At 38.2% G+C, this 25,472-nt stretch overlaps 1 protein-coding gene across 1 annotated transcript; it reads right to left on the bottom strand.

The window, feature by feature from the left end:
• Positions 1 to 51: 51 nt before the first annotated feature.
• Positions 52 to 22,045, bottom strand: LOC132037625 (uncharacterized). The gene is made up of 3 exons (XM_059428163.1): positions 21,740 to 22,045; positions 1,297 to 1,320; positions 52 to 1,192 (listed from the first exon to the last, which is right to left on the bottom strand). Exons 1-3 carry the CDS (start codon positions 21,990 to 21,992, stop codon positions 1,140 to 1,142), a joined length of 330 nt encoding a protein of 109 aa, XP_059284146.1. The 5' UTR covers positions 21,993 to 22,045; the 3' UTR covers positions 52 to 1,139.
• Positions 22,046 to 25,472: the final 3,427 nt, after the last annotated feature.

A 25,472-nucleotide genomic window follows, 5' to 3' on the forward strand; every position in this document is an offset into this window, starting at 1 on the left:
CTTCGTGGTTCAGCAGCAACACGTGGTTTAGATAGAAAGTAAAACCTGACAACGAATATTTTCGACTTTCCGATAAAAAGTAGTGAATGATTCTATATCAATTCAATCCCGACAATCATCACAAAAGAAAACCTTGAAGATCTAGTGTAGTGGTCTGCAAGCTTCGCAATGCAATCCAAGCAGAGGTCAACTATCTTTTTCCCAAACTTTACACAGTTTCGATGGATCGAATTACTATTATTTCAACTCAACATAATCAAGTCCAAAAAAGAGTACTTTAAGGAGATAAAACAAAAGATGTATTCATTGGATTTAGAATAAGGTCAAGTTCGACCTATATTACGCGGGTACAAAGATGGTGTTATCTTCAATCACAAATATAAAAACATATTAATTGTCTATAAACATAAAAAAGGCAAGATATGAAACATCTCTAAGAAAATAAATTTATTTTCTCCGACGTGACTTAGGTTAGAGTTAACCACTTAAAAGTAACTTCAACTTACTTAGGATCACATATAATTGAAAAATGGAATTAAATTTAATCCCAAATTTCGAACTCAAACTTGTTATTTTGATAAGATCCATCATTTTCATCCTCAACACTCCAAAGCTGTTGGGCTGAGAACTAAGAAGCAACGTCAAGAGTAAACTTTAGGTTGGTTTTTCTAATGGAGAAAAACAGGCCTTCTTGTGGTGGGCGGATAGGTGTCAGTGACTCGGTTCCATTGATATTTTTCTAGAAATTTATACCATAATAATTTTTTTTAATTATCTTATTAAGTATTTAACTAAAATTAGATTTTGTTAACCATTCCAGTTATCTTGGTGAAAGTGAGAAATGGTGGAGCTGAGTTAGAGATATGCACAGGATGGAATGGGATTGCTGATATAAAGTCTAGAGGGATGTGTCGTTTGTTAAAAATGCAACTAATTTTTAGGGAATAAGGATTAGTAGCTTTAATACTTCTGTTCATTTTGGTGGTCTCAATTGTACAGTTAAACTGTAAAATCTCTCTACCAAGTGAACAAAGTTTCCAATTCCAAAGATATATTCAAACCAAGGAAGACAAAATCAGAACCAACATCTGAAGAATGTGAATACTAAATAAGCTATAAAAAATGAACTTACCAAAGATTTATAATTTTCTACGTTGTCTTGGAATTGTCTGATTTTCATGTGAAGATGGAACTGAAAATGCAGCATAAAATTGAAGGAGAATTCAGAATACAAACCTTGAAAATCAAAATGATCTAAAAACTGAGAAAATGCATTTGCAAGAGTTCTTGTTGGACCTGAATGATGAATTCTTGATTGGCCTGAAATGGAAGGAGACAGAATTTAACAACTTAATTAGTAGTTTATATAGTTGGAGTGCTACATTTAGCAGTTTTTCGTTATATCATAATTCATATGCAAGCATTGCCCATAACTAAAGATCTTGCACATAACAAAATAAGAATCACCAACCTAAGATTTTCCAAGCATAACAAATAAACAAAAGAGTCCTTAAAGTTGACCCAAAAAGCTAAGTGTTTTCCTTTCTCTGAAGATTTCGAGATCTGAAAGGAAGGAGGATATAGTTTATTAGCTGCAACAAACCTCTTTTTGATTAAGTAGTTGCAACGAAATTCAAACTGCAGGAAACAATACAAAGATGATTCTTACTCCTTTTCTCTGCCCATTCAAGCTAGTCCTTCATTTCTCATACTATACCTACAAAATGACATCCACAGCAGAGACAATGACCAACCTACTTAAGTAGTAATTGCAACTTGAATAAACGACTTTTTTTCCGGGCCTGACGCAAATTTTCCTTCTCCAACAATACCCTTGGAAATTAATCACACATTAAGTTGTTTCCATTGTTATCACCATTAGAGATCCTACAAATTGGAAGGAAAGAATAGAGAAGATGACTTGAGTTATTAATGGATTATAATTGTGATATCTTACACGATTAAAGCTTGAACAGTTTTTTTACGCTCTCTTCTCTCTCCTACGTTCCCATGCAACCTTAATTAACAAACCCTACTTTACCTATAGCCACCTTGGCCGCTGGCCAGCCGTCACCGGCGGGTGGTCAGCCTCCACCAACAACCAACACTATACACTACCCGCCCCTCACTCACCCGCAATCCCACGATATTCAACCAACTCTCCCGTCCACTTCTTCTTCTCCAAACTATGCTCAAACACTTGTGCATGGAACAACTCCCACGTCCAACTCCTTTTGTGATCCAATACCAATGAAGGAGGTAACATATGTTGATGGTATCCCTATGGTGCGTTGGACAACATTTGAAGTATCTAGAATGGAGCAGATTGAATGTCACTCCCCGAACCATGGCCTGGGCGTAACACGACACTCGGTGCCTGACTGCATGTGACCGACCGAACCACATGGCTTGCTGAATCATCATGAGGCATAGATGAGCGAAAATATAACGTGAAGTGCATGATGAGCTTTTATAAAAACATAGTAAGTCATAATATTAAACATAAGTACTTGATTAAGTCATGAATGCGGGCAATATCATAAATGAGCCAAACCGGCTAACTAACTCTGGAAGTCTAACATGACACTTGTCTTGTCTATGAAACCTCTAACATGAGTCTGAAACATGTAACATACTTGCTGGGACAAGGCCCCCAGCATAACTTTAGATGCAAAACTAAATAAAGAAAGATAATGCCTAAACCCCGAATGAGATGGGGCTCACTAATAAGTTCGGTACGTGCATCCTAACGAGCGCAGGCGTCGTCCTCGTCAGAATCCGTACCGCATCGTGAAATGCAGTGCCCCCGGCAATAAAAGGGACGTCAGCACATTGAATGTACTCGGTATGTAAAGCAACCGAAAGAAATAACATGGGACATGGAATAACATGATAAGAACCGAAATCGAAAACCCGGACATGAACATGAGCATGAGCATGATACGGGTACATATATATATATATATATATATATAATATATATATATATATATATATATATATATATTCATAAACCGACAACATGATATCGCACGTGGATACGTGGAGTCCGGTACCTCGCCGGACGAGCAGCCCCCATACCTTGCTGGGGGTATAAGGTGGTAACATGCCCGATGGATCCATTCAATTGTCAAATTAAGGAAATCGTCCTAATCGGGCGGAGCGATCCTTGTCCTACGGTGGCTACGTAGTTTCGGTGCTATCCGAGCCTTCTGATAATTTGTGCAACTCCCAAAAACATGAACATGATATAATTGGCTAAGAAGCCCATGACTTTCGTGAATTAACTTGTACTTGTCTTGTAATCATGATTTCACGAAATAACATGTAAACATGGTTTCATGAAATAACTTGTAAACATGGTTTCATGAAATAACTTTTATTTAGCATGTATGTATCTTGAGGCATGGCATGAAGATAGTTATATAATACAATTGCATGAAAACTTGTAGACATGTAGGATATTCATGAAATAAGTATTTTTATTTAAAAACATGCATGCAAGAACCCATGGAATAGAAGATATGGGTTTTCATGGATTACGGACGGATTCTCAATAATCATAAAGAAATATTAAGAACTCAATGATGGAATTATAATAATTCCTACATAATATAATCATGGACATGGACCTAAGGTTATCATGAGCATGGTATAGAAACCCTAGTTTTGGTAGAGAATCATAATTTATGGATTATGAGGCGTGGGGAAGAACAATGATGTTCCCACACGTAGATAGTAACTCTACATACCGGTAATGCTCCAAACTTGAATTAAAGACTTTAACTTTGAAGAAGATTTCCAAAATCTTGAATCTTGAACCTTGAGATGGGTTTTCTTGAAAACCCTAGGTTAGAAATGATGATTCTTGTTTAGATTACAAGGATATATATTAGAATTGACTTGGAATGATTAGAATATGCTTACCTTAGTGTTCTTGATGATGGGAGAGAATAGAAGGTCGTTCTAGGGCTTGGGGGTATGAAGAATGAAGTGAAAAAGCCTTAAAACGAAGTTTTAAAATTCATTGTCGGACCCATTTTATACCCTATTTTACGGCCCATAAAAGTTTTACGGACCGTATATCCCACCGTAAATCAATCACAATGATTTGGGCTTTCTGGGCCAATTTTACGGCCTAAATCTACGGCCTGTATAATTTTCACGGCCCGTAGATTCCGCCGTAAATCGGCATAATACTGTTTTAGTAAAACGGGCATAACCTTTTTTACAGATGTCTGTTTGACCTTCATAATATACCGTTGGAAATTTATTTCAAAGATCTACAACTTTCAAGAAGGAAATTTTCCCAAATTCGTTACAGATTTTTCCGCATACTCAGTTTAATTGAGACATGGTGCAAACTCACTTGAAAACACGCTCCGTAGGGTAGCTTCCGACTTTCCTTTGCTCAAGGACTCTTCTCATGTCTTGATTGGGTTTCAAACACCATTTATACACTACTCAAATTGGGTTCATTATACCCCGTCTTATGAGTCAAATCTTAGCCCGAATGCACGAGGTGTTACAATATCTCCTCTTGGGATCATTCGTCCTCGAATGACGGGTCATGGTTAAGAATGTACGGGACATAACTTGAATATATAAACGTGAAGAAACATGACATGGAACATGGAAAACTGACATGACATAGTTTCATGAAAACATGAGTGCTAAAACATGAGACATGAATAGAGAATACATGAAATTGAACGTGAAACGTGAGGCATGAATACATAAGGGACATGACATGAATACTAAAGGTATTTACCTTGAAGTCTATCTGCTTTCTCTTCAAACAAGTGGGGATATCTGGATTTCATGTCTTCTTCGGCCTCCCCTGTAGCCTCTTCAACTTTCTGGCTCCTCCATAAGACCTTTACTGAGGCTACTTCTTTAGTTCTCAACTTGCAAACTTGACGATCAGGAATGGCTACGGGGATCTCCTCATAGGTGAGGCCATCCTTAACTGTTATAGTATCAGCAGGAACAACTAACGACGGGTCTCCTACATACTTCCTCAACATAGATACATGAAACACTGGGTGAACAGCAGCTAACTCTTATGGCAACTCAAGTTCATAAGCTACTAGACCGACCTTTCGTGAAATTCTGTAAGGTCCAATATATCTGGGACTAAGCTTCCTTTTCTTCCCAAATCTCATAACACCCTTCATAGGTGAGAATTTAAGGAATACCCAATCATTAACTTAAAATTCTAAGTCCCTTCGCCTCACATATGTGTAAGACTTCTGGCGACTCTGAGCCATTTTCAAACGCTCTTGAATCAACTTGACTTTCTCCATCGCCTGATAGACCAAATCTGGCCCTAACAACTCTGCTTCACCAACTTCGAACCAACCAATTGGTGACCTACACCTTCGCCCATACAGAGCTTCAAATGGTGCCATCCCAATACTAGCATGATAACTGTTATTATAAGAAAACTCAATGAGAGGCAAGTGATCATCCCAATTACCTTTGAAATCCAAGACGCATGCTCTCAACATATCCTCCAGAGTCTGAATAGTACGCTCTCGCCCGGCCATCCGTCCGCGGATGAAAAGTCGTGCCGAGGTTCACCTTGGTACCCAATCCTTTTCGAAAGGATTTTTAAGTTCGCCATGAACTGAGCACCACGATCTGAAATAATGGACACTGAGGTCCCATGAAATCTGACAATTTCATTAACATACAGCTTGGCATAATCTTCTGCTGAATCTATGGTCTTGACTGGTAAAAAGTGCGCCGACTTAGTAAGCCTATCAACGATCACCCAAATAGAGTCATGTCTCCTAGCTGAACAAGGTAGACCTGATACAAAGTCCATATTTATCATTTCCCATTTCCAGATAGGAATATCAATATTCTGAGCCAAGCCACCAGGCCTCTAGTGTTCGGCTTTCACTTGCTGACAATTCGGACACTTAGCTACAAAATCTCTACATTATTCTTCATATAATTCCACCAATAAATCTCCTTAAGATCATGGTACATCTTAGTGGAAACTGGGTGAATGGAATACCTGGAGTTGTGAGCTTCTGACATGATTCTCTCTCTGAGCCCATCTACATCTGGAACACATAATCTGCCTCGGTACCTCAAGGTACCATCATCTCCCCCTTGTTCAAAAGCCGTCATCTTATGCTTGTGAATCCCCTCTTTCAACTGCAACAAGTAGGGATCATTAAACTGTTTCTCTTTGACTTCAACCACTAATGAGGAAAGGGCTCTATTCTGAACAACCACGCCGCCATCCTCGGCGTCTAAAAGTCTAACTCCAAGACTATCCAAATGGTGAACTTCCTTGGTCATAACTCTCTTATCTGCATCAACGTGGGCTAAACTCCCCATGGAGCGCTGACTAAGAGCATCGGCTACAACATTCGCCCTCCCGGATGATGAGAATATCCACATCATAATCCTTAAGCAATTCGAGCCATCTCCTCTCCGCCTAAGATTCAGCTCTCCTTTGCTTGAAGATATACCGCAGATTTTATGATCCGTGAAAATATCAACATGCACTCCATACAAATAATGACGCCATATCTTAAGTGCAAAAACTCCACCGCCAACTCTAGGTCATGAGTCGGATAATTCTTTTCGTGAACCTTGAGCCGACGAGACGCATAAGCTACAACCTTACCATGCTCATTAAGACACATCCGAGACCAACTCCCGAAGCATCACAATAAACCACGAACCCTTCTTGCCTTTTCGGTAGCGTCAAAACTGGAGCGAGAAGTCAATCTCTTCTTCAACTCTTCAAAGCTTCGCTCACAAGCATCTGACCATTGAAACTTAACCTTCTTCTGGGTCAACTTAGTCAACGGAGCAGAAATAGAGGACAATCCTTCAACGAAACATCAATAATAGCCTGCCAGACCCAAGAAACTCCTTATACCAACTCCTTACCGCATCAATCTTCTGAGAATCAACTTTAACACCTTCTCCTGAGATCACATGGCCTAAGAATGCCACTGACTTAAGCCAAAACTCACACTTTGAGAATTTTGCAAAAAGTTCGCGATCTTTAAGAGTCTGCAACACTATTCGAGATGTTCGCATGATCCCTCATTACGAGAATACACCAAAATATCATCAATGAAGACAATGACGAATAAGTCGAGATAAGGCTTGAAGACCCTGTTCATAAGATCCATAAAAGCAGCTGGGGCATTTGTCAACCCAAATGACATAATAAGAAATTCAAAATGGCCATAACGAGTTTTGAAAGCGGTCTTCGGAATATCAACTTCCTTAACCTTTAACTGATGATAGCCTGATCTGAGGTCAATCTTGGAATAACATTGGGCGCCCTGAAGTGGGTCAAATAAGTCATCTATTCTAGGAAGAGGGTACCTGTTCTTAATGGTGACCTTGTTCAACTAACGGTAGTCTATACACATACGTAAGGAACCATCCTTCTTTCGGACAAATAAGACTGGCGCACCCCAAGGCGAAACACTAGGCCTAATAAACCCCTTGTCAAGAAGATTTTTCAACTTTGCTTTTAACTCTTTTAACTCTGCTTGAGCCATTCTGTATAGCGGAATAAATATCGGCTGAGTATCGGGAAGTAGATCAATTCCAAATTCAATCTCCCCGTTGGAGGGACTCGGAAGATTTTCGGAAAGACCTCGGAAATTCATTTACAATTGGGACGGATCGGAGAGTCGGGAGTCCGGACATTTGAATTCTTGACTCGAACTAGGTGGTAGATATAACCTTTGAAAATCATTTTTCTGGCTTTTAGGTAAGAAATAAATCTACCCCTAGGTACTACTGAATTACCCTCCCATTCTATGACTGGCTCATTAGGAAATTCGAATCTTACAACTTTAGTTCTACAACATACTGTGGCATAACATGAAGCTAACCAGTCCATACCCATGATCACATCAAAGTCTACCATCTCTAACTCTGCTAAGTCAGCTATGGTTCTACGGTGATGGACTAAAACTGGGCAACCCCTATAAATACGCCTAGCTATGACCGATCCCACGGGTGGACACCTCAAAGGGTTCATGCAACTTTTCCGGTTCAAACCAAACTTTCTTAGCAACAAAAGGGGTTACATAAGATAAGGTGGATCCTGGGTCAATAAGGGCATATACTTCAAAAGTGAAAACTGTGAGTATACCTGTGACAACATCTACTCTAGCCTCTATATCCTGACGACCTGTCAATGCATACAAACGGTTCTGACCACCGCCTGTATTGCCGAACCTTGCCGTTCCACGCCCCTGCTGGGCCTGATTGTGACGAGGAGCTGCTGAATTTATGGACTGCGCCACGTTACCTCCAGTACCCTGTCTGGCTGATGGACAGTCTTTCTGAAAATGGCCCTTCTGACCACATCTAAAGCAGGCATCAGTACCCACACGACACTCACCTGAGTGTCTCCTGTTACACTTGCTGTATATCGGATGAGTATAAGTCGACTGACCCACACAGCCTCGAGAGTAAGAACTTGATGACTCGAAATTTCGCTTCTTATCATTACGGAACTCGGGGGAGCGAGGCACTTGTCGGGACTCGAGCAGTCCCGCCGACTCGTTCTTAAAGAATTTCTAGTTCTCGTTCCCGCTGAACATTCCGATAGACTTGACCCTCTTGTTGAATTCCTTGTCTTTCTCTTTCTGCAAGGCTTCCTCCTCCTTTAGCCTTGTCTCATTACCTTGTACGAAAGCAACCATCTTAGAGATGGTCATTCCCCCATTCTGTGCAGCAATATTGGCCTCATTATACAAATGGGAATCAAGTCCTCCAACAAACCTCCTCACTCTTTCCCTCATATCCCGTACCATATGTGGAGCATGCTTAGCCAGAGTGACGAATTCCAAATAGTAGTCCCGAATCGACTCCGCTATTCGCTAAGCTCTCAAATTTCCCCTTAGCCTTCCGACTTCTATTGGCATGAAGTGGTCGTAAATGCGCTTGTAAATTCATCCCATATAGCATCAGGTGCATCCTCACCTCGGGATAATTCCCAAGATTCATACCAAGTGTTAGCAATGCCCTGTAGCTGATGAGCTCCAAAAGTAGCTGCTTCGGTTTCTGTAACTGTCATAATCCTGAAGATCTTTTGGAGAGCATCAATATAGTCCTGAGGGTCCTCATCTTTCTTTGTCCCCGTAAAGACTGGGGGATTCATCCTGAGAAAGTCCTTAGTCTTAGAAGACTCTCTATTACCTCCTGAACTTGACCCAGATTCCTGACGTTGGGCCTGAGCTGCTACCAGTTGTGTGAGCATATTGATAGCATTCCTAACATCCCCATCCGAATCACTGGAGGTGTAATCGTAGGAGTGGTTGGGCCGCCGTCCGAGTCGGAACGGTCTCTTCGCGAGTTGTTTCCGTAGTAGCCTCTTGGCCGGTGGCCGTAGCCTTCTCGGTGTATTTCTTTTTCGGTGCATTTTCTGAAAATACGTACACGCACGAATTAGAAAGGCATCCTAAAAGTACTGCTCTAACTGCATGATCTAGAATATGAAAGAAGTGAGACAATCCTAAATGTCTTGGTGGTCAACTATTTATATGTATGGGGCCCTCACACATATAAAAGCGACCCCACTGGACACGATTTCATAGACTCCCTAAAGACACTTGAACCTAGGCTCTGATACCAAGCTTTGTCACGCCCCGAACCATGGCCTGGGCGTAACACGGCACTCGGTGCCTGACTACATGTGACCGAGCGAACCACATGGCTTGCTGAATCATGATGAGGCATACATGAGCAAAAATATAACGTGAAGTGCATGATGAGCTTTTATAAAACATAGTAAGTCATAATATTAAACATAAGTACTTGATTAAGTCATGAATGCGGGCAATATCATAAATGACCCAAACCGGCTAACCAACTCTGGAAGTCTAACATGACACTTGTCTTGTCTATGAAATCTCTAACATGAGTCTGAAACATGTAACATACTTGCTGGGACAAGGCCCCCAGCATACCTTTAAATGCAAAACTAAATAAAGAAAGACAATGCCTAAACCCCGAATGAGATGGGGCTCACCAATAAGTGGTACGTGCAGATCCTAATGAGCAGAGGCGTCGTCCTGTAAATCCGTACCGCATCATGAAATGCAGCTCCCCGGCAATAAAAGGGGACGTCAAAGCACATTGAATGTATTGGTATGTAAAGCAACCGAAAGAAATAACATGGGACATGGAATAACATGATAAGAACCGAAATCGAAAACCCGGACACGAAATGAGCACGAGTACGGGCATATATATATATATATATATATATATATATATATATATATATATATATATATATATATATATATAACATAAGTAAAACATGATAAGTAGGGAGAGCATTTCATAAACCGACAACATGATATCACCACGTGGATACGTGGAGTCTGGTACCTCGCCGGACCAGCAGAGCCCCCATACCTTGCCAGGGTATAAGGTGGTAACGTGCCTGATGGATACATTCAGTGTCAAATTAAGGAAATCGTCCTAACTGGACGGAGCGATCCTAGTCCTACGGTGGCTACGTAGTTTCTGGCTATCTGAGCCTTCTCGATAATTCGCGCAACTCCCAAAAATATGAACATGATATAATTGGCTAAGAAGCCCATGATTTTCGTGAATTAACTTGTACTTGTCTTGTAATCATGATTTCATGAAATAACTTGTCAACATGGTTTCATGAAATAACCTGTAAACATGGTTTCATGAAATAACTTTTATTTAGCATGTATGTATCTTGAGTCATGGTATGAAGATAGTTATATAATACAATTGCATGAAAACTTGTAGACATGTAGGATATTCATGAAATAAGCATTTTTATTTAAAAACATGCATGCAAGAACCCATGGAATACAAGATATGGGTTTTCATTGATTACGGATGGATTCTCAATAATCATAAAGAAATATTAAGAACTCAATGATGGAATTATAATAATTCATACATAATATAATCATGGACATGGACCTAAGGTTATCATGAGCATGGTATAGAAACCCTAGTTTTAGTAGAGAATCATAATTTATGGATTATGAGGCGTGGGGAAGAACAATGATGTTCTCACACGTAGATAGTAACTCTACATATCTGGTAATGCTCCAAACTTGAATTAAAGACTTTAACTTTGAAGAAGATTTCCAAAATCTTGAATCTTGAACCTTGAGATGAGTTTTCTTGAAAACCCTAGGTTAGGAATGATGATTCTTATTTAGATTACAAGGATATATATTAGAATTGACTTGGAATGAGTAAAATAGGCTTGCCTTAGTGTTCTTGATGATGGGAGAGAATAGAAGGTCATTCTAGGGCTTGGGGGTGTGAAGAATGAAGTGAAAAAGCCTTAAAACGAAGTTTTAAAATTGCTGTCGGACCCATTTTACGCCCTATTTTACAGCCCATAAAAGTTTTACGGACCGTATATCCCACCGTAAATCAATCACAGTGATTTGGGCTTTCTGGGCCAATTTTACGGCCTAAATCTACGGCCCGTATAATTTTCACGGCCCGTAGATTCCGCCGTAAATCGGCAGAATACTATTTTAGTAAAATGGGCATAACATTTTGTACAGATGTCTGTTTGACCTCCATAATATACCGTCGGAAAGGTATTTCAAAGATCTACAACTTTCAAGAAGGAAATTTTCCCAAATTCCTTCGAGATGTTTCCATATACTCAGTTTAATTGAGACATGGTGCAAACTCACTTGAAAACACGCTCCGTAGGGTAGCTTCCGACTTTCCTTTGCTCAAGGTCTCTTCTCATGTCTTGATTGGGTTTCAAAACCATTTATACACTACTCAAATTGGGTTCATTATACCCCCGTCTTATGAGTCAAATCTTAGCCCGAATGCACGAGGTGTTACATTGAAAACCTACAACATGTCATTGTTGGTAAGTTTTCTTATGGATGGCCGGAGTTAGAAGAATTAAGAACTATTATTCCTCAACAGTGTGGTGTGAATGGAAAGTGTGATATTGATTTCGTGAGAGATAGAGACTTATTGATAAGATGTTCTCTAATGGAGGATTCCATTACTATGTCTTCAAAGAGTGCTTTTTGGCTGAAATCCAAGGATGGTTTTGTGTATCAAATGAGGCCCTTAATTTATGACTCTAATTTTAAGGTTGAGGAAGAAACGTCAATAGCCATGGCTTGGATTTCATTTCCAAACCTGCTTCCCACGTATTTTGTCAAAGAATCATTGTTTACTTTGGCATCTGTAGTTGGAAAACCCTTATTACTTGACATGGCCACTATAAACAAAACTAGACCTAGCCGCACAAGGGTTAAGGTTCAACTAGATTTGTTATCTAATCTTCCTAAGTTTGTTATGATGGAAATTGAAGATGAGAAGATGTTACACCTTGGAAAATTTCGCGTTATCAAGACTGTGGACGGCTTAGTATGAGATCAGGGGAGAGCAGAGTTACATAAGGATTATGGATGAAGATTATGTTATCTGAGCATAAGAACATATATATGACATTTGGAGAGTGTATGGAGTAAATCGGTTAACATGATCACTCGATGATAGCCCTCGAAACCATGAGTTAAGGTGGGGCCCACATGTCAGAATTTTATAAAGGATATATAATAAGTGATACAAGTAGTACATGGAAAGTTGAGCAAGTCCTAAGAAGGACCCATAAGCCAAATATGGACATAAGCCCTCCAAAAGGACGATTCAAGGAAACGTTTTCGGATGAGTTGACTTGGAGGGGCAAAAACGGCATTATAAGTTTGGCATTTGGAAAAAATACTAAGAATAAAAGTTGTAGATAATTGAAAGAGCTTTCCAACCATAGGTCATGGGCCCTCACACGATGTCGGAATCAAGAGTTATGGCCATTTTAAGAGCAAGACCCTAAGTTGCCAAATGGCTCCGCGGGCCCCACTTGAGAAAGTCGGTGAAACCGACCTAGGAGGGGTATAAATACCCCCATCAACCCCATTTTTTCAGCATAATAAAATTCCAAAGGGTCCTAGAAAATTCTCTACACCTCCCCAAGCATTATAGTCCGATAAATCAAGAATTTGACAAGATTACGCCAAACTAGTCCGTGAAAGGTGATTGTTCTTGCTTCTACTTAAGCTTGGTGTTGGAAAAGGTTGATGTGGCTGAGTTTTTTTCAAGTATAAGGTATTTTATTTATCCCATCTTTTATGTTGAGTTTATTTGAAGGTCTAGCAAGCCTTAAAAATGAAACTAGTTATGGAGAAAAGGTCATAGAGTGTTGTATTGTAGTTGTTGTGTTTATGGGCTGTTTTGAACGTATTGTGACCATGTGGATGGACTGATTTATGCATAAAAAAATGGTATCTAACATTGTTGGCGTGTTGATGAGATTATACTCCTTGATTGGGATGGAAGAAAGTGCATATTGTTGTTGTATGTTGAAAAACGTCGTGTGGGATGTTTATGAAATATGTTGGTATGAATAATAGTGTTGTTGATATTGGTATTATTGTTGTTTTTGATTGGTTGCTGAATTATAATTTTGGGCTAGGCATATAAACAGGGGAGATGCTGCCCGATTTTCGGCAGAATATAGAGTAGTTTGATTTGAAATTCGGAACAAGTGTGCAATAAAGAGTCTAACGTTAGTGTGAATCCTTTTAAGTGTAGGCTTACGAGATTGTACGAATAAGCGTAGCTAATAAGAGGTGGAACAGGTATGTAAAGCTTATCCTTTCTTTCTTTTGGCATGTCTTAGATGTAAGTAAGATATGTTATGATACGAGCCTTGGGGTAACTCCATTCTTAAGTTCCGAGCATGTCTACGATTCTTATTCACTTCTTGATATTCGCATTCTTAATGTAGTTGGGCTTTTGCCCTCGAGTCTTTGTATGATTGGATAGTACATGGTGCATAAAGAGATCCTGTTCCTAAAGGGTTCTATAATGAATATGTCCCTAACTTTCATAAATGGGCTCGGACTGCTTTGATACGTACGTAGAGGATTCTATAATGATTAATGTCCGTAACTTTCATGGGCGGGCTCGGATTGGCTTGATACATGTCTACGAACTCTAAGACTCTCTTTAACATGGTCCTAATGGCATTTAGAACGGATTTAACATGACTATCGTTTGATACTTGAGCGTTGATTTGTCTTCTTATCTATCGAGTCTTAAAAGATGATTTATGTGCATATGGTTTCTCACTACTCCGCTCGTGCGAGCTGTTATTACTTCTTTTACTGAGTCCCGGGCCAGGACACGAATTCGTGCACAACTCCACTGCATTATTCACCGAGTCCTTTACTAGAGGGACGGGACACGTTATATGTATATGTATATGATGATATGATGACATGATGATATGATGATGTGGGGATGGCGGCTAGGATGGCATATGATGATTCTATTCACCGAGTCCCTCACTAGAGGGCCGGGAGACATTATATGTATATGTATATGTATATGTTTATGATGATTTTATTTACCGAGTCCCTCACTAGAGGGCCGGGACACGTTATATATGCATATGTACAAGATGATTACTCACTTATGTTTCTAAGTCCCATAATGAGTTGGATATGATATTGACATGCATGATTCATGTTTCAAAGGTAAGCCTTGTGGTTTTCTGGTTACTGAGCTAACTTTCTATACTCCTTACTTTAGTACGATTCTGTTTACTGTATTCCATGCTTTACATGCTCAGTACATATTCATCTGACCCCCTTTCTTTGGGGGGCTACGTTTCATGCCACGCAGGTGTATACGAATGAGTCGAGGATATTAGTAGAAGATGTTCCAGCTGGATTGGCGAGCTCCATTTCTTCCGAGTCTTCGCCGAGTCAGAGTATCTATGTTATGGCATCTTGATTTATGTTAGAGACTTTGCAGACAGAGTCACGTATAGTACGTGTCGATCTTGTAAGCGGCTCAAATCGTACGATGTGTCATTATGCATTATGTTACAAGTTTCATATGTATACAAATTTTCCTTGATATGGGAAAGACGAAAGGCATGTTTTTTTTTAAAGCTTACGTTATGCACTCATGTCATGATTTAAGGGCCCAGTATGATTATGAGTATCACGAGAATCAGCGGGTTCGCTCGGCCTTAAGTAAGGGTCGGGTGCCCATCATGTCCTATCGAAAGTTGGGGTGTGACAGAAGACTAAGGAGATTAGGGTGGTAAAAGTGAGAATTCAGTATGATCATTTACCAAAGTATTGCACATAATGCATGTTGCAAGGCCATGAAAATTAGGACTGTCGTGTATTGCATCCTGAATTGGTGGCAGACACAAAAGAGGATGCAAAGGAAGGGGAGAAGGAGCATGAGAAGGAGGATGTGTCAAATGTGGCTACAACCTCTACACTAGGAAGAAGGAGGAGACATCATGGATGGAGATATCCTGTGCAGACATATGTGCCTAAGGTTCTATCAAGTGGGAAAGTGGTTACTTATCCTGGAATCAATGACAAAAGGAAAAAGATAAGTAAGGATGCTGCTGATGCTAGGAACAAGAGTGTTCTTGCACCTGAAAGTGGAGTTTCAAGACATAACAATTTTGATGTGCTAGAGAAAATCACAGAAGAAAAAGTCAACAATAATGTAGAGGATAAGGGTACAGATGACACTTATGTGTTAGTCAAGGAGGTAGAAAATGACAAGGAAGAAGCTACTCAACTATTTGATAAGAAAGGAATGGAGGAGCATGATCGGAGTTTGGAATCTTAAGTGGCAGTCAATGATGGAGAAGATAACATCAAAGATACAGAAAGAAAAATGGATCCAAAGGCTGAACAATCAGTTTAGGCAACAAAAGATGGGCATAAAAGTGTGGGAGAAAGGGTTGATGAGGGTGTCATTGCTGTGGAGGTAGATGATACTGACAAAGATTTAGAGGACAGAGGTGAAAGGTATCAGGACCTCATAAAAGAAAATGTATGTGAGAAATTTATAGGTTATGTTTTTTCTAAGAAGGAACATGCCTCAGAATTTATGATGGAACACATTCTGGCTGAAGAAAAGGTTCAAGATAGTGATGGTACACATATTTGCATGATTTAGACTCATGTGAGGAAGAAATGCATCGAGGGTGCTGACAGGTTTGCAAATGCCAGGGGGAGTTGGTGGTTGCAGATAGTCAAAAACATTAGATATTAAGTATTCCACCTTTGTCTCAGGCTCAAGTCCAGGAAGTTGATTTGTCTCCTGATAATAATATGAATGATGGAAATTTGAGCATCTCAATTAATGACAATGGCATTGGTTCATTTCCTCCTGAGAGGGAGGTGATGAAGGAGTTGGCAGTTATACAAGTGGAAAAGGACAATGTGCAGCAACTGGTCAACCAAAGAAAACAATCTCCTTTGAAGGAATTGCATGATGTGATCTCTCATAATATTAATATGGGAGCTGAGGTGGAACATGATGAGGGCAAAAACAAATTCAAAGAAAGTGAAAAAGAGGCTTCAATGGAGCAGGTTCTTAGTAATGTGGTAAAAGAAGCTGGCATCTCTCTAAGATCTAGACAAAAAGGCACCAAGAAGGGAAAGAAACAAGTAATTACAGATACTATTCCTATAAGAGCAGTACCAAAGAGAGGTTGTAAGCCTATTTTTAAATGATGATGAAAACACTCTTTTGGAATATCAGGTCCGTGAACACACACAAGCTTTTCACACGGTCCAAATCTTTGCACGGACATCATAAATTTTCCATTATAGCTTTAATGGAGCCTTTTCAACACTTTAGCATATTCAGAGATTTAGAAGGAGGCTAGGCATAAGATATGCCCACTACAACTACAATGGTAAAATATGGTTCTTTGTGAATGATAATGTGGATGTGGAGATCATACAGGATCTAGAACAACAAATAACTGTAAAGCTGTTGTTCCAAGAGTGGAATAAGTCACTGGAGGTAACAATGGTATATGCAAAGTGTGATCATCTGGAAAAAATCAGTTTATGGGATAGTCTGTATAGTTTGGCTGATCACATGGACTTGCCTTGGTTGGTAGGGGGTGACTTCAATGTCATTATGAATGAAGATGAGAAGATTGGTGGTTTGCCTATTTTTCCAGATGAATATGAAGATTTTGCATTTTGCATTAACTCATGTGAGCTGTTTGACATCAATTATATGGGAGTACGTTTTACTTGGTGGAATGGAAGGGCAGGTAGTGATTGCATTTTCAAGAGATTGGATAGAATGATTGCAAAATGTTTACTTGGTGGAATGAGAGGGCAGGTAGTGACTGCATTTTCAACAGATTGGATAGAATGATTGCAAACTCCAAACTACAGGATTGGTTTGCACATATGGAAGTAGAACATTTATTCAGAATTGGCTCTGACCATGCCCCTTTATTACTTACTTGTGGTGAAATCTCACATCACATAAGGAAGCCTTTCAGATTTCTGAAATTTTGGACAGAACATGAATCATTCTTAGAGGTGGTTAATCTAGCATGGAGCACAGATTTTGAAGGTGGTGAGTTTATCAACTTTAAGTTAAAGTTGAAGAATGTGAAAACTGCATTATCTGCATGGAGCAAGGCAACTTTTGGTGATATTTTCAAGCGGTTAACGATAAGGCAAAGAGTGGTGAGAATTAAAGAACAATTATTTGAAGAGGATCCTTCTCCTATGAACAGGATGGTGCTACAGCAAGAACAAGCATAATTGAAGAAGTATGTTCAGTATGAAGAAGAATTTTGGAGACAAAAGTCCCATATGACAAGTTTTGCTGAAGGAGACAGGAATACAAGGTATTTTCACAGTATTGTGAATGGCAGGAGAAAGAGATTGCAGATCAAAAGAATTCAAAATCAGCAAGGCATATGGATAGAAGGGGATTCACTTTTGGCAGAAGAAACTTGTAGATTTTATTAGCAGCAGTTCTCTCAAGAGGTTGATCCATTAACTTTGATTTGCTACAACATGTTCTTAGTATGGTTGATCAGGATACTAACAATCAACTGGTAAGCATGCCAAATTTGGAGGAGGTGAAGAAGGCTGTGTTTGAATTATCTGCAGATAGTCTTTGGTGGTCCAGATGGTATGATTGGTATATTTTATTAGGTGTGTTGGCACATTGTAGGTACTGACGTATACAATGTTGTGAAAGCTTTCTTTGATGGGCAAACTCTTCCTAAGTCAATAACACATACCAACTGGCACTATTACCAAAGAAGAATAACATTGAGACTTTTGCTGATATGAGACCAATCAGCCTCAGTAACTTCATCAACAAGGTTATTTCTAGAGTGGTTCAGGACAAGTTGGAAGGCCTTTTACCTTCTCTGATATCTCCTAACCAGTCTAGCTTTGTTAAGGGTAGATGTATCATTGAAAATGTCCTTCTAACTCAAGAAGTTGTGACTGAGATTAGACTAAGGGGAAAACCAGCTAATGTAGTGCTTAAGCTTGACATGGCCAAAGCATATGATAGAGTATCATGGAGTTACTTGATCAGAGTTTTAAGGAAGATGGGATTTGCAAAAGTGTTCATAGATATGGTTTGGAGGTTGATATCAAATAACTGGTATTCCATACTCCTTAATGGCCAAGCTTCTGGTTTTTTCCACTCCACCAGGGGTGTAAAACAAGGAGATCCACTCTCTCCTGTTATGTTCATCTTATCTGCTGAAGTTTTATCTATAGCTTTGAACTCTTTATTTGAGAACAATGATTTTAGAAGCTATGGAATGCCCAAATGGAGTGCAAGTATGAATCATCTGGCATATGCAGATGACACAATACTTTTTCATCTACTGATTCTAGGTCTTTGGAGCTTATTATGGAGGTATTACATGACTATGAGCAGGTATCAGGCCAGCTTATCAACAAAGGCAAGAGTTCCTTATATGTATACAGTAAATTGTCTAATGTGTTGATACAACAAGTGGAGAACATTACTGTTTCTTCAAGAGGCACTTTTCCTTTTACATATTTGGGTTGTCTTGTCACACATTCAAGGAAGAGGAAAGCTGATTACAATGATCTGACCAAGAAAGTCAAGAATAGGCTGCAGACTTGGAAAGGAAGATTTGTATCATTTGGAGGAAAAGCTGTTTTGATCGCTAATGTTCTAATGAGCATGCCAATACATCTGTTGTCAGCTATCAAACCTCCAAAATGTGTTATCAATGATCTGCACAAAATATTTGCAAGGTTCTTCTGGAATAATAGTGAGGAAGGCAGAAGAAGACATTGGTCATCATGGTTGAACTTGTGTATGCCAAAAGAGGAAGGAAGAGTGGGCTTTAGATCATTATTTGATGTATCTAAAGCCTTATGTGCAAAACTTTGATGGAAATTCGGACAACAAATACTCTATGGGCAAATTACATGTGGATCAAATACTATAAAAGGCACACTCCTCGGAATGTGCAGTGGAAGGGAGGTTCTCAAGTATAGAAGGCAATGATAGAGGCTAGAGATAATATAGAACATGAAATATGGTGGGAACCAAGGAGTGAAACTGCAAATGTATGGTTTGACAACTGGACAAAGCGAGGGGCTCTATATCACATTATTTCTGATGATTTTGTGATAGATGAGGGTGTTCAAGATGTAAAAAAACTTATGCTGCAGGATGGTTAGAACATAGGAAGACTGCAACAATTATTCCCCATGGATATGGTGGATCATATATTAGAGGAATTGCACTTTCATTAACCAAAAGAAGAGTGGGATATGCCAAGATGGATGATGACAGCTCCAGGAAAATTCACAGTAGGTACTGCATGGGAACTTCTGAGGAGAAAAGCAGTCAAGTCAGATGTCTTTAAGAACATGTGGATGTCAGGTGTACCTTTTAAGATATCCTTCTTCTCGGTTGTGGAAGTTTAAAATACCTATTGGAGAGGTAGTAAGAAGGATTGGGATGGATCGAAGCAAGATGTTATTCTTTGTGATCATAGGCAATATGTTGTGGATCACTTGTTTGTTACGGGAAATGTTGCTACAAAAGTTTGGACATATGTTAAAGCTGTTGTAGGCATCACAACACTGAGTTTCAACAAGTCAAGGTGTTCTTCGGAGTGCGGTGGAATGCGATTGCCCCTCAAAGTTCGTAGCTATATTTAAAGCTATTCCAATAGTTACCATGTGGCAGATATGGAGGTGGAGGAATACAGTTCTACATGGAGGGAAGATGTCCATCAACAAAGTGATTTATGAGATCAACATGATCATATATCAAATGTGTAGACTGAGGTTTCCATGGCAGCATAGCTTACCAAGATGCATACCTCAAATCCTACAAGTTTTTGAAGCATACATGCCAAGAATTGTGAGCAAGATAGTGAAATGGGAGTTTCCTATGCCAGGGTGGTTGAAATTTAATTCTGATGAAGCTGTCTGGGGAATCCCCGGACCAAGCTCGTGGCCTTTTGTGTTAGAAATGCAGCGAGTGATTTCAATTTGCAGCAGCAAGAAGAATATCAGATGGCTCAAATTTGGTGGCTGAAGCAATGGCACTACATGAGGGTCTTAAGTATTGTGTTACACACAGTTTGTTACCAGTGGTGATGGAAACAGATTCTATGACTATGAAGATGATCTTAACTGGACAGTGGGAGGCTCCATGGAGTATATCAATGATCATAAATGATATTTCAAGACTGAGGAGGGATAAGGAAGTGAGGGTGGAGCATGTTCTGAGAGAAGGAAATGGCCTGGCTGATTTTTTAACTAACTATGCTTTTGATTTTGCAGGTGATCACCATTTTCATAGTTTCACTTCACTTCCTGTGAAAGCAAGGCAAATTCTCAACACAGAGAAGTCACATATACCATACATGAGAATCAGGAAAGCTAAGGACCATCACATCTGTGGAGATTAACAGCAACTTTGGAGATCAGTAGCAACAACAAGGCTACATTTCAACATGCCATGAGTAACAACATGTACTTGTATGAAAGTGTCTTTGGCAGGATTACAAGAGTGGCATTAGCATGATGCTCATTCTTTTGTAATTGCTAATGCTCATTCTTTTGTAATACTTCTAAAGATCTGTTCATTCAGGAAACTAGAGACAATGGCAAACAAAATGCAACATAAAGCCAACGAGATAGCAACTGCATCTGAAGAAAAATGGAAGAATTCTACTCCATCCTGGAAGCCTGAATATGCATTCAGTTTGACTTTGAACCATAGCACCCGGTGAGAGCTTGTAGGTGTTTGAGATGGTGTCAAGTCAAGGCCAGAGGATCTGCAGTAGACAAACTTCTATATAGTCTTTGGATGTAGTTTACATTTCATTTCTATTTTTTAGGATCTTTGTTTATTTATTTTTCTTTTTTCCTTTCTTGTACAGAAAACCTTCTATTTTAATAAAACACTGCCAAACTTGGTTTGGTGGTTTTCATTCAAAATAAAAAAAAATAAAAAAAATGGAAGGAAAACATAACATTTATTTTAGCTAAAAATCTAGAAAATTATTTAGTTGTTTTTGGGCATATCATCCAGCAGCTTGGCTACAACAAATTTCTTCCATTTTCATTAGATTATTCTTGCAGATTGCAATTCAGTGTTATTGCAGTTTGTGAACCACAGCTAAAAAATTCCATGAAGCGTTTGAACAAATAACCGCACTAAACTAAAAATAAAAATAAAGCACACATGCAGACATAATTTCAGGTGTATACTGAAGAATTTAAATCATTAAATGAAATTTGATTCAGAGCAAGGCCAAATGCAGCTGGAGCAAAAACAGGATCATATAGCTAGAGGATAATGAGAGAAAGAGAAAATTGCTTTACACCTGGAAATATATGAACAAGAAGAACAAATTTTTCCATGTTGAAGACATACGGTGTAGTTACGATAACAACCCCCAATTCTCTTTGGAAAAATAGTCTACATGAACTGATGGAGAGCTGCTGATGACACGTGTTGCTACTTTTAGACTTGTAAGGGATACGATTCAATTTTACAAAGTATACAGGATGCAAGAGGTACAATTTAAAATTAATTGAAATTCCCAAAATGCCCTTGTTCGTCCTATCAACTGCCATTTCTGTATAGAAAATAGAAATATTCAATTATTCAAATCTATATTATAAAGTGTTTTTTTTTTTTTTTTTTTTTTTTTTTTTTTTTTTGTAACAAGGATCGAAATAATCTGAATGATTGAGATATATAACAAAGTATCGAGGTCTTATGCCTCATTTGCTTTTATTAAGATTAATAAGACGTTAGAATCAGAATACACATCTAAATATTAAGATGCATATTAAAATTGGGGAAAAGGGTCAAAAATACCTCTCTACTTTGGAAAAAGGGCTAAAAATATCCTCCGAACTTATTTTAGGTCAAAAATACCCCTCCCATTCTTAAAGTTTTCAAATATACCCCTGTCTTGATGAAAATTATCCCCCAAAATAATCCAAAATAATTTTTTAAATCCGCTCCATCATTTAAACCTGACCTAACTAAATAATAACCCATAAGACTCCCTTATTCCCCCAATACGTAGGTTTGAAGCTTGAGGGAATTGGGGGAATAAGGGGATCTTATGCGTTATTATTTAGTTGGGTCAGGTTTAAATGATGGGGCGGTTTTAAAAAATGATTTCGGATTATTTGGGGGGATAATTTCCCTAAGGACAGGGGTATATTTGAAAACTTTAAGGATGAGAGGGGTATTTTTGACCCAAAACAAGTTCGGAAGATATTTTTAGCCCTTTTTCCAAAGTAGAGGGGGTATTTTTGACCCTTTTCCCTTAAAATTAATCCATTTGAATCAAAATACAAATGTGAATCTTAATTAGTTGTATTAAGATCCGTATACTAAATAATTAAGATAATTTGTTTCTCAATGTACAAAGTTTGTTTTTATTGAAAATAACTCCCTCCGTCCTAATTGATGTGATATAGTTGACTTGATACGGAGTTTAAGAAAAAAAATAAGACTTTTGAAACTTGTGGTCCAAAACAAGTCATGGATATTTCTGTAGCTGTAAATTTTCTCATTAAGGGTAAAAGGAAAAGTTTTAAATTAAATTATTTCTAGATATAGAAATGTATCATTCTTTTTGGACAAACTAAAAAAGAAAATGCATCACATAAATTGAGTATATGCTGAAGAATCTTGATTCAAAGCACTATATGAGTTGCTTGCACTAATTAGATATCATCTCCTTAAGACAAATAGCTTGTAACTTTTTTTCCAAAATCATCTATTGTAGATTTCTGCAAGTCAGCATCTTTCTCAATCTACAACTCAGAAATGATTTAAGAATAAGTTGCAGCACTATATAGCCTTTTCATACTCCTTTCTCAAAGTGATTATACGGGTGACAGTAAAAAAGACTAAACTAAGAACAGGATAGTCCAATTCCAAAAGAGATTTTTTATCATAAAGAATCATAATAGATATATGAAGACTAATAGTATCAACAATGCCCCAATCTAAAATATTTCGGGTTGATTATACGAGTCCTCTACATCCATTCTCCTCTATTCATCCCATTTCATTTCAATATTAATGATTCATCTTGTAAAAAATTAACTTCCGAACCATTTTTGGAAAGTCATGAAACAATTGCGATATTCTTTTATTGGAAGCTAGAAGCAAATACTAACTCATGAACTTGCATTATAAGAATTGAAAAAAGTTCCCAAGTATAGGAAAAATGTTTTTCATTAAAAAGAAAAGGAGCTTGTGAGACGTCATATATAAGTCTTTACCTTGGGGTGTTTAAAGTAGTTTATGCTGAAGTCATATGTAAGTCTTTACCTTGATGAATTTTACTTTTTTCCTGCATAAGGCTCTCTCAATTTAGATTAAATTTCTACATCTAATTTCTTACTTAAATAACGATAATCCACACAAAAAGTTGCAGAAATATCTTAAAGACCAGAAACTTCTGAAAATGAATTCATGCTCAATATCAAAACCAAAATAAGTATTTTTTTCCTATGATCACCAAGAACAAATTGATTACTTACGAGTATTCAATTTACTATTGCGTTGTTTCCAGTTAAGTCGGAACGAGTAAGCATATCGTTCTCAAAATCACTAAAATTGAAGGGGTAGAAAATCTAGATTGTTTGTTAATGATACAATTTTTGACAGTTGTTCTTTTGATTTGTTACTAATACACTAAGGGTACACAATTGACAGTCAATAGCAACACAAACAGAGCTAATTTCCTGAGAAGAAAAGAAAATGAACTACGAAGAATTGAACCTAAATATGTCATTCCTCTGTCCCAAAAAGATTGTCCTTTTTTTTTTTCCTTTTTATCATTCCCTAAAAAGATTGTTCCTTTCTATATTTAGAAATAATGTAAGCTTTATGAGATGATTTATAACACAAATATCTAAAGCTTTATTTTGGACCACACATTTCAAAAGCTTTTCTTTATTTCTAAACTTTATTGAAATCAAAAAGGATAATCTTTTTTTGGGACGGCATATATTTTAAGAATACTTGATTTGGAATCTTTCTGTTGATGTTAAAAATTCAGTGAACTTACAACTGACCGCCATAATTGATTGATTAGATACTTGTTGGACACAACTTTATTTCCCCTGGAGGCACAATGAAAAGAAAAATTGATATGAAGTAAAACAAGAAATAAATAAAAAACAATAAAGAACATATAAATGCCTCCACAACGAGAAAGTTAGGCAACCCTTCCAGACCAAATATGAAAGAGTGAAGAACTCATCACACCCAACATTCGACAAGATCAAAGTCAAAAGACTGTGTGCTAATTTTCTGCTTCTTTCCATGTATATACACTTGATTTCCTATTTTATCCAAAATGCTAATTGATGATAACAATCTTCAAAATGAAACTGAGGTAAAATACAAAAATGGTAGGTAATTTGTAAGCTACTCCCTCTATTTCAATTTGTTTGTCTGTAACGACCCGTTTGGTCGCTTCGAAGAATTTACTCCTTTTTGTCCAAACGACCTTTCCCCTGGCTTAATTTTGACGTATTTGACTTGCGGGGATAGGTTGCACAATTATCGAAACAATGAGGTTACTTTGGTGATGAAAATCCTAGTTTTGAATTCATAAGTTTTGGTGTTATGAAGCTTTGATCAATAGTTGACTGGGGAAATGATTCTTCCCGATCGGAGAATAGGGGAGTCCGCTGGTAGGAATTCCTTAGTGTGTATTACCATTTTTTCACAGAGGGGTATGGATTAAAGACCACTTCTCTGTCGAGGTATGGATTAGGTAAACACATCCGAAATTGAATTTCGATAATTCTCTTAGGTTGTAACGTGATTTTTAATCGTGTAGTTTTACGGGTCCCGACACATATGGGTGAGATTTGGATCGTTAGTTGAAAACTAGTTAAGTTAAGGTTTAGGGTTGACCTTGGTCATCATCGGGTCTAGATGACCTCTTTTGGGTCTTGGATGCGTTTCAGATGTCAAAAGAACACTAGAAATTTTTGGTGTTCAATTGCTGGTTTTCTTCTTCGAGTTCGCCAGGGAGGGACCGCGATTGGGAGGCTTGATCAGGGTAGTCAATG

Source organism: Lycium ferocissimum, chromosome 11 (assembly GCF_029784015.1).
Source record: "Lycium ferocissimum isolate CSIRO_LF1 chromosome 11, AGI_CSIRO_Lferr_CH_V1, whole genome shotgun sequence".
Lineage (NCBI taxonomy): Eukaryota > Viridiplantae > Streptophyta > Magnoliopsida > Solanales > Solanaceae > Lycium > Lycium ferocissimum.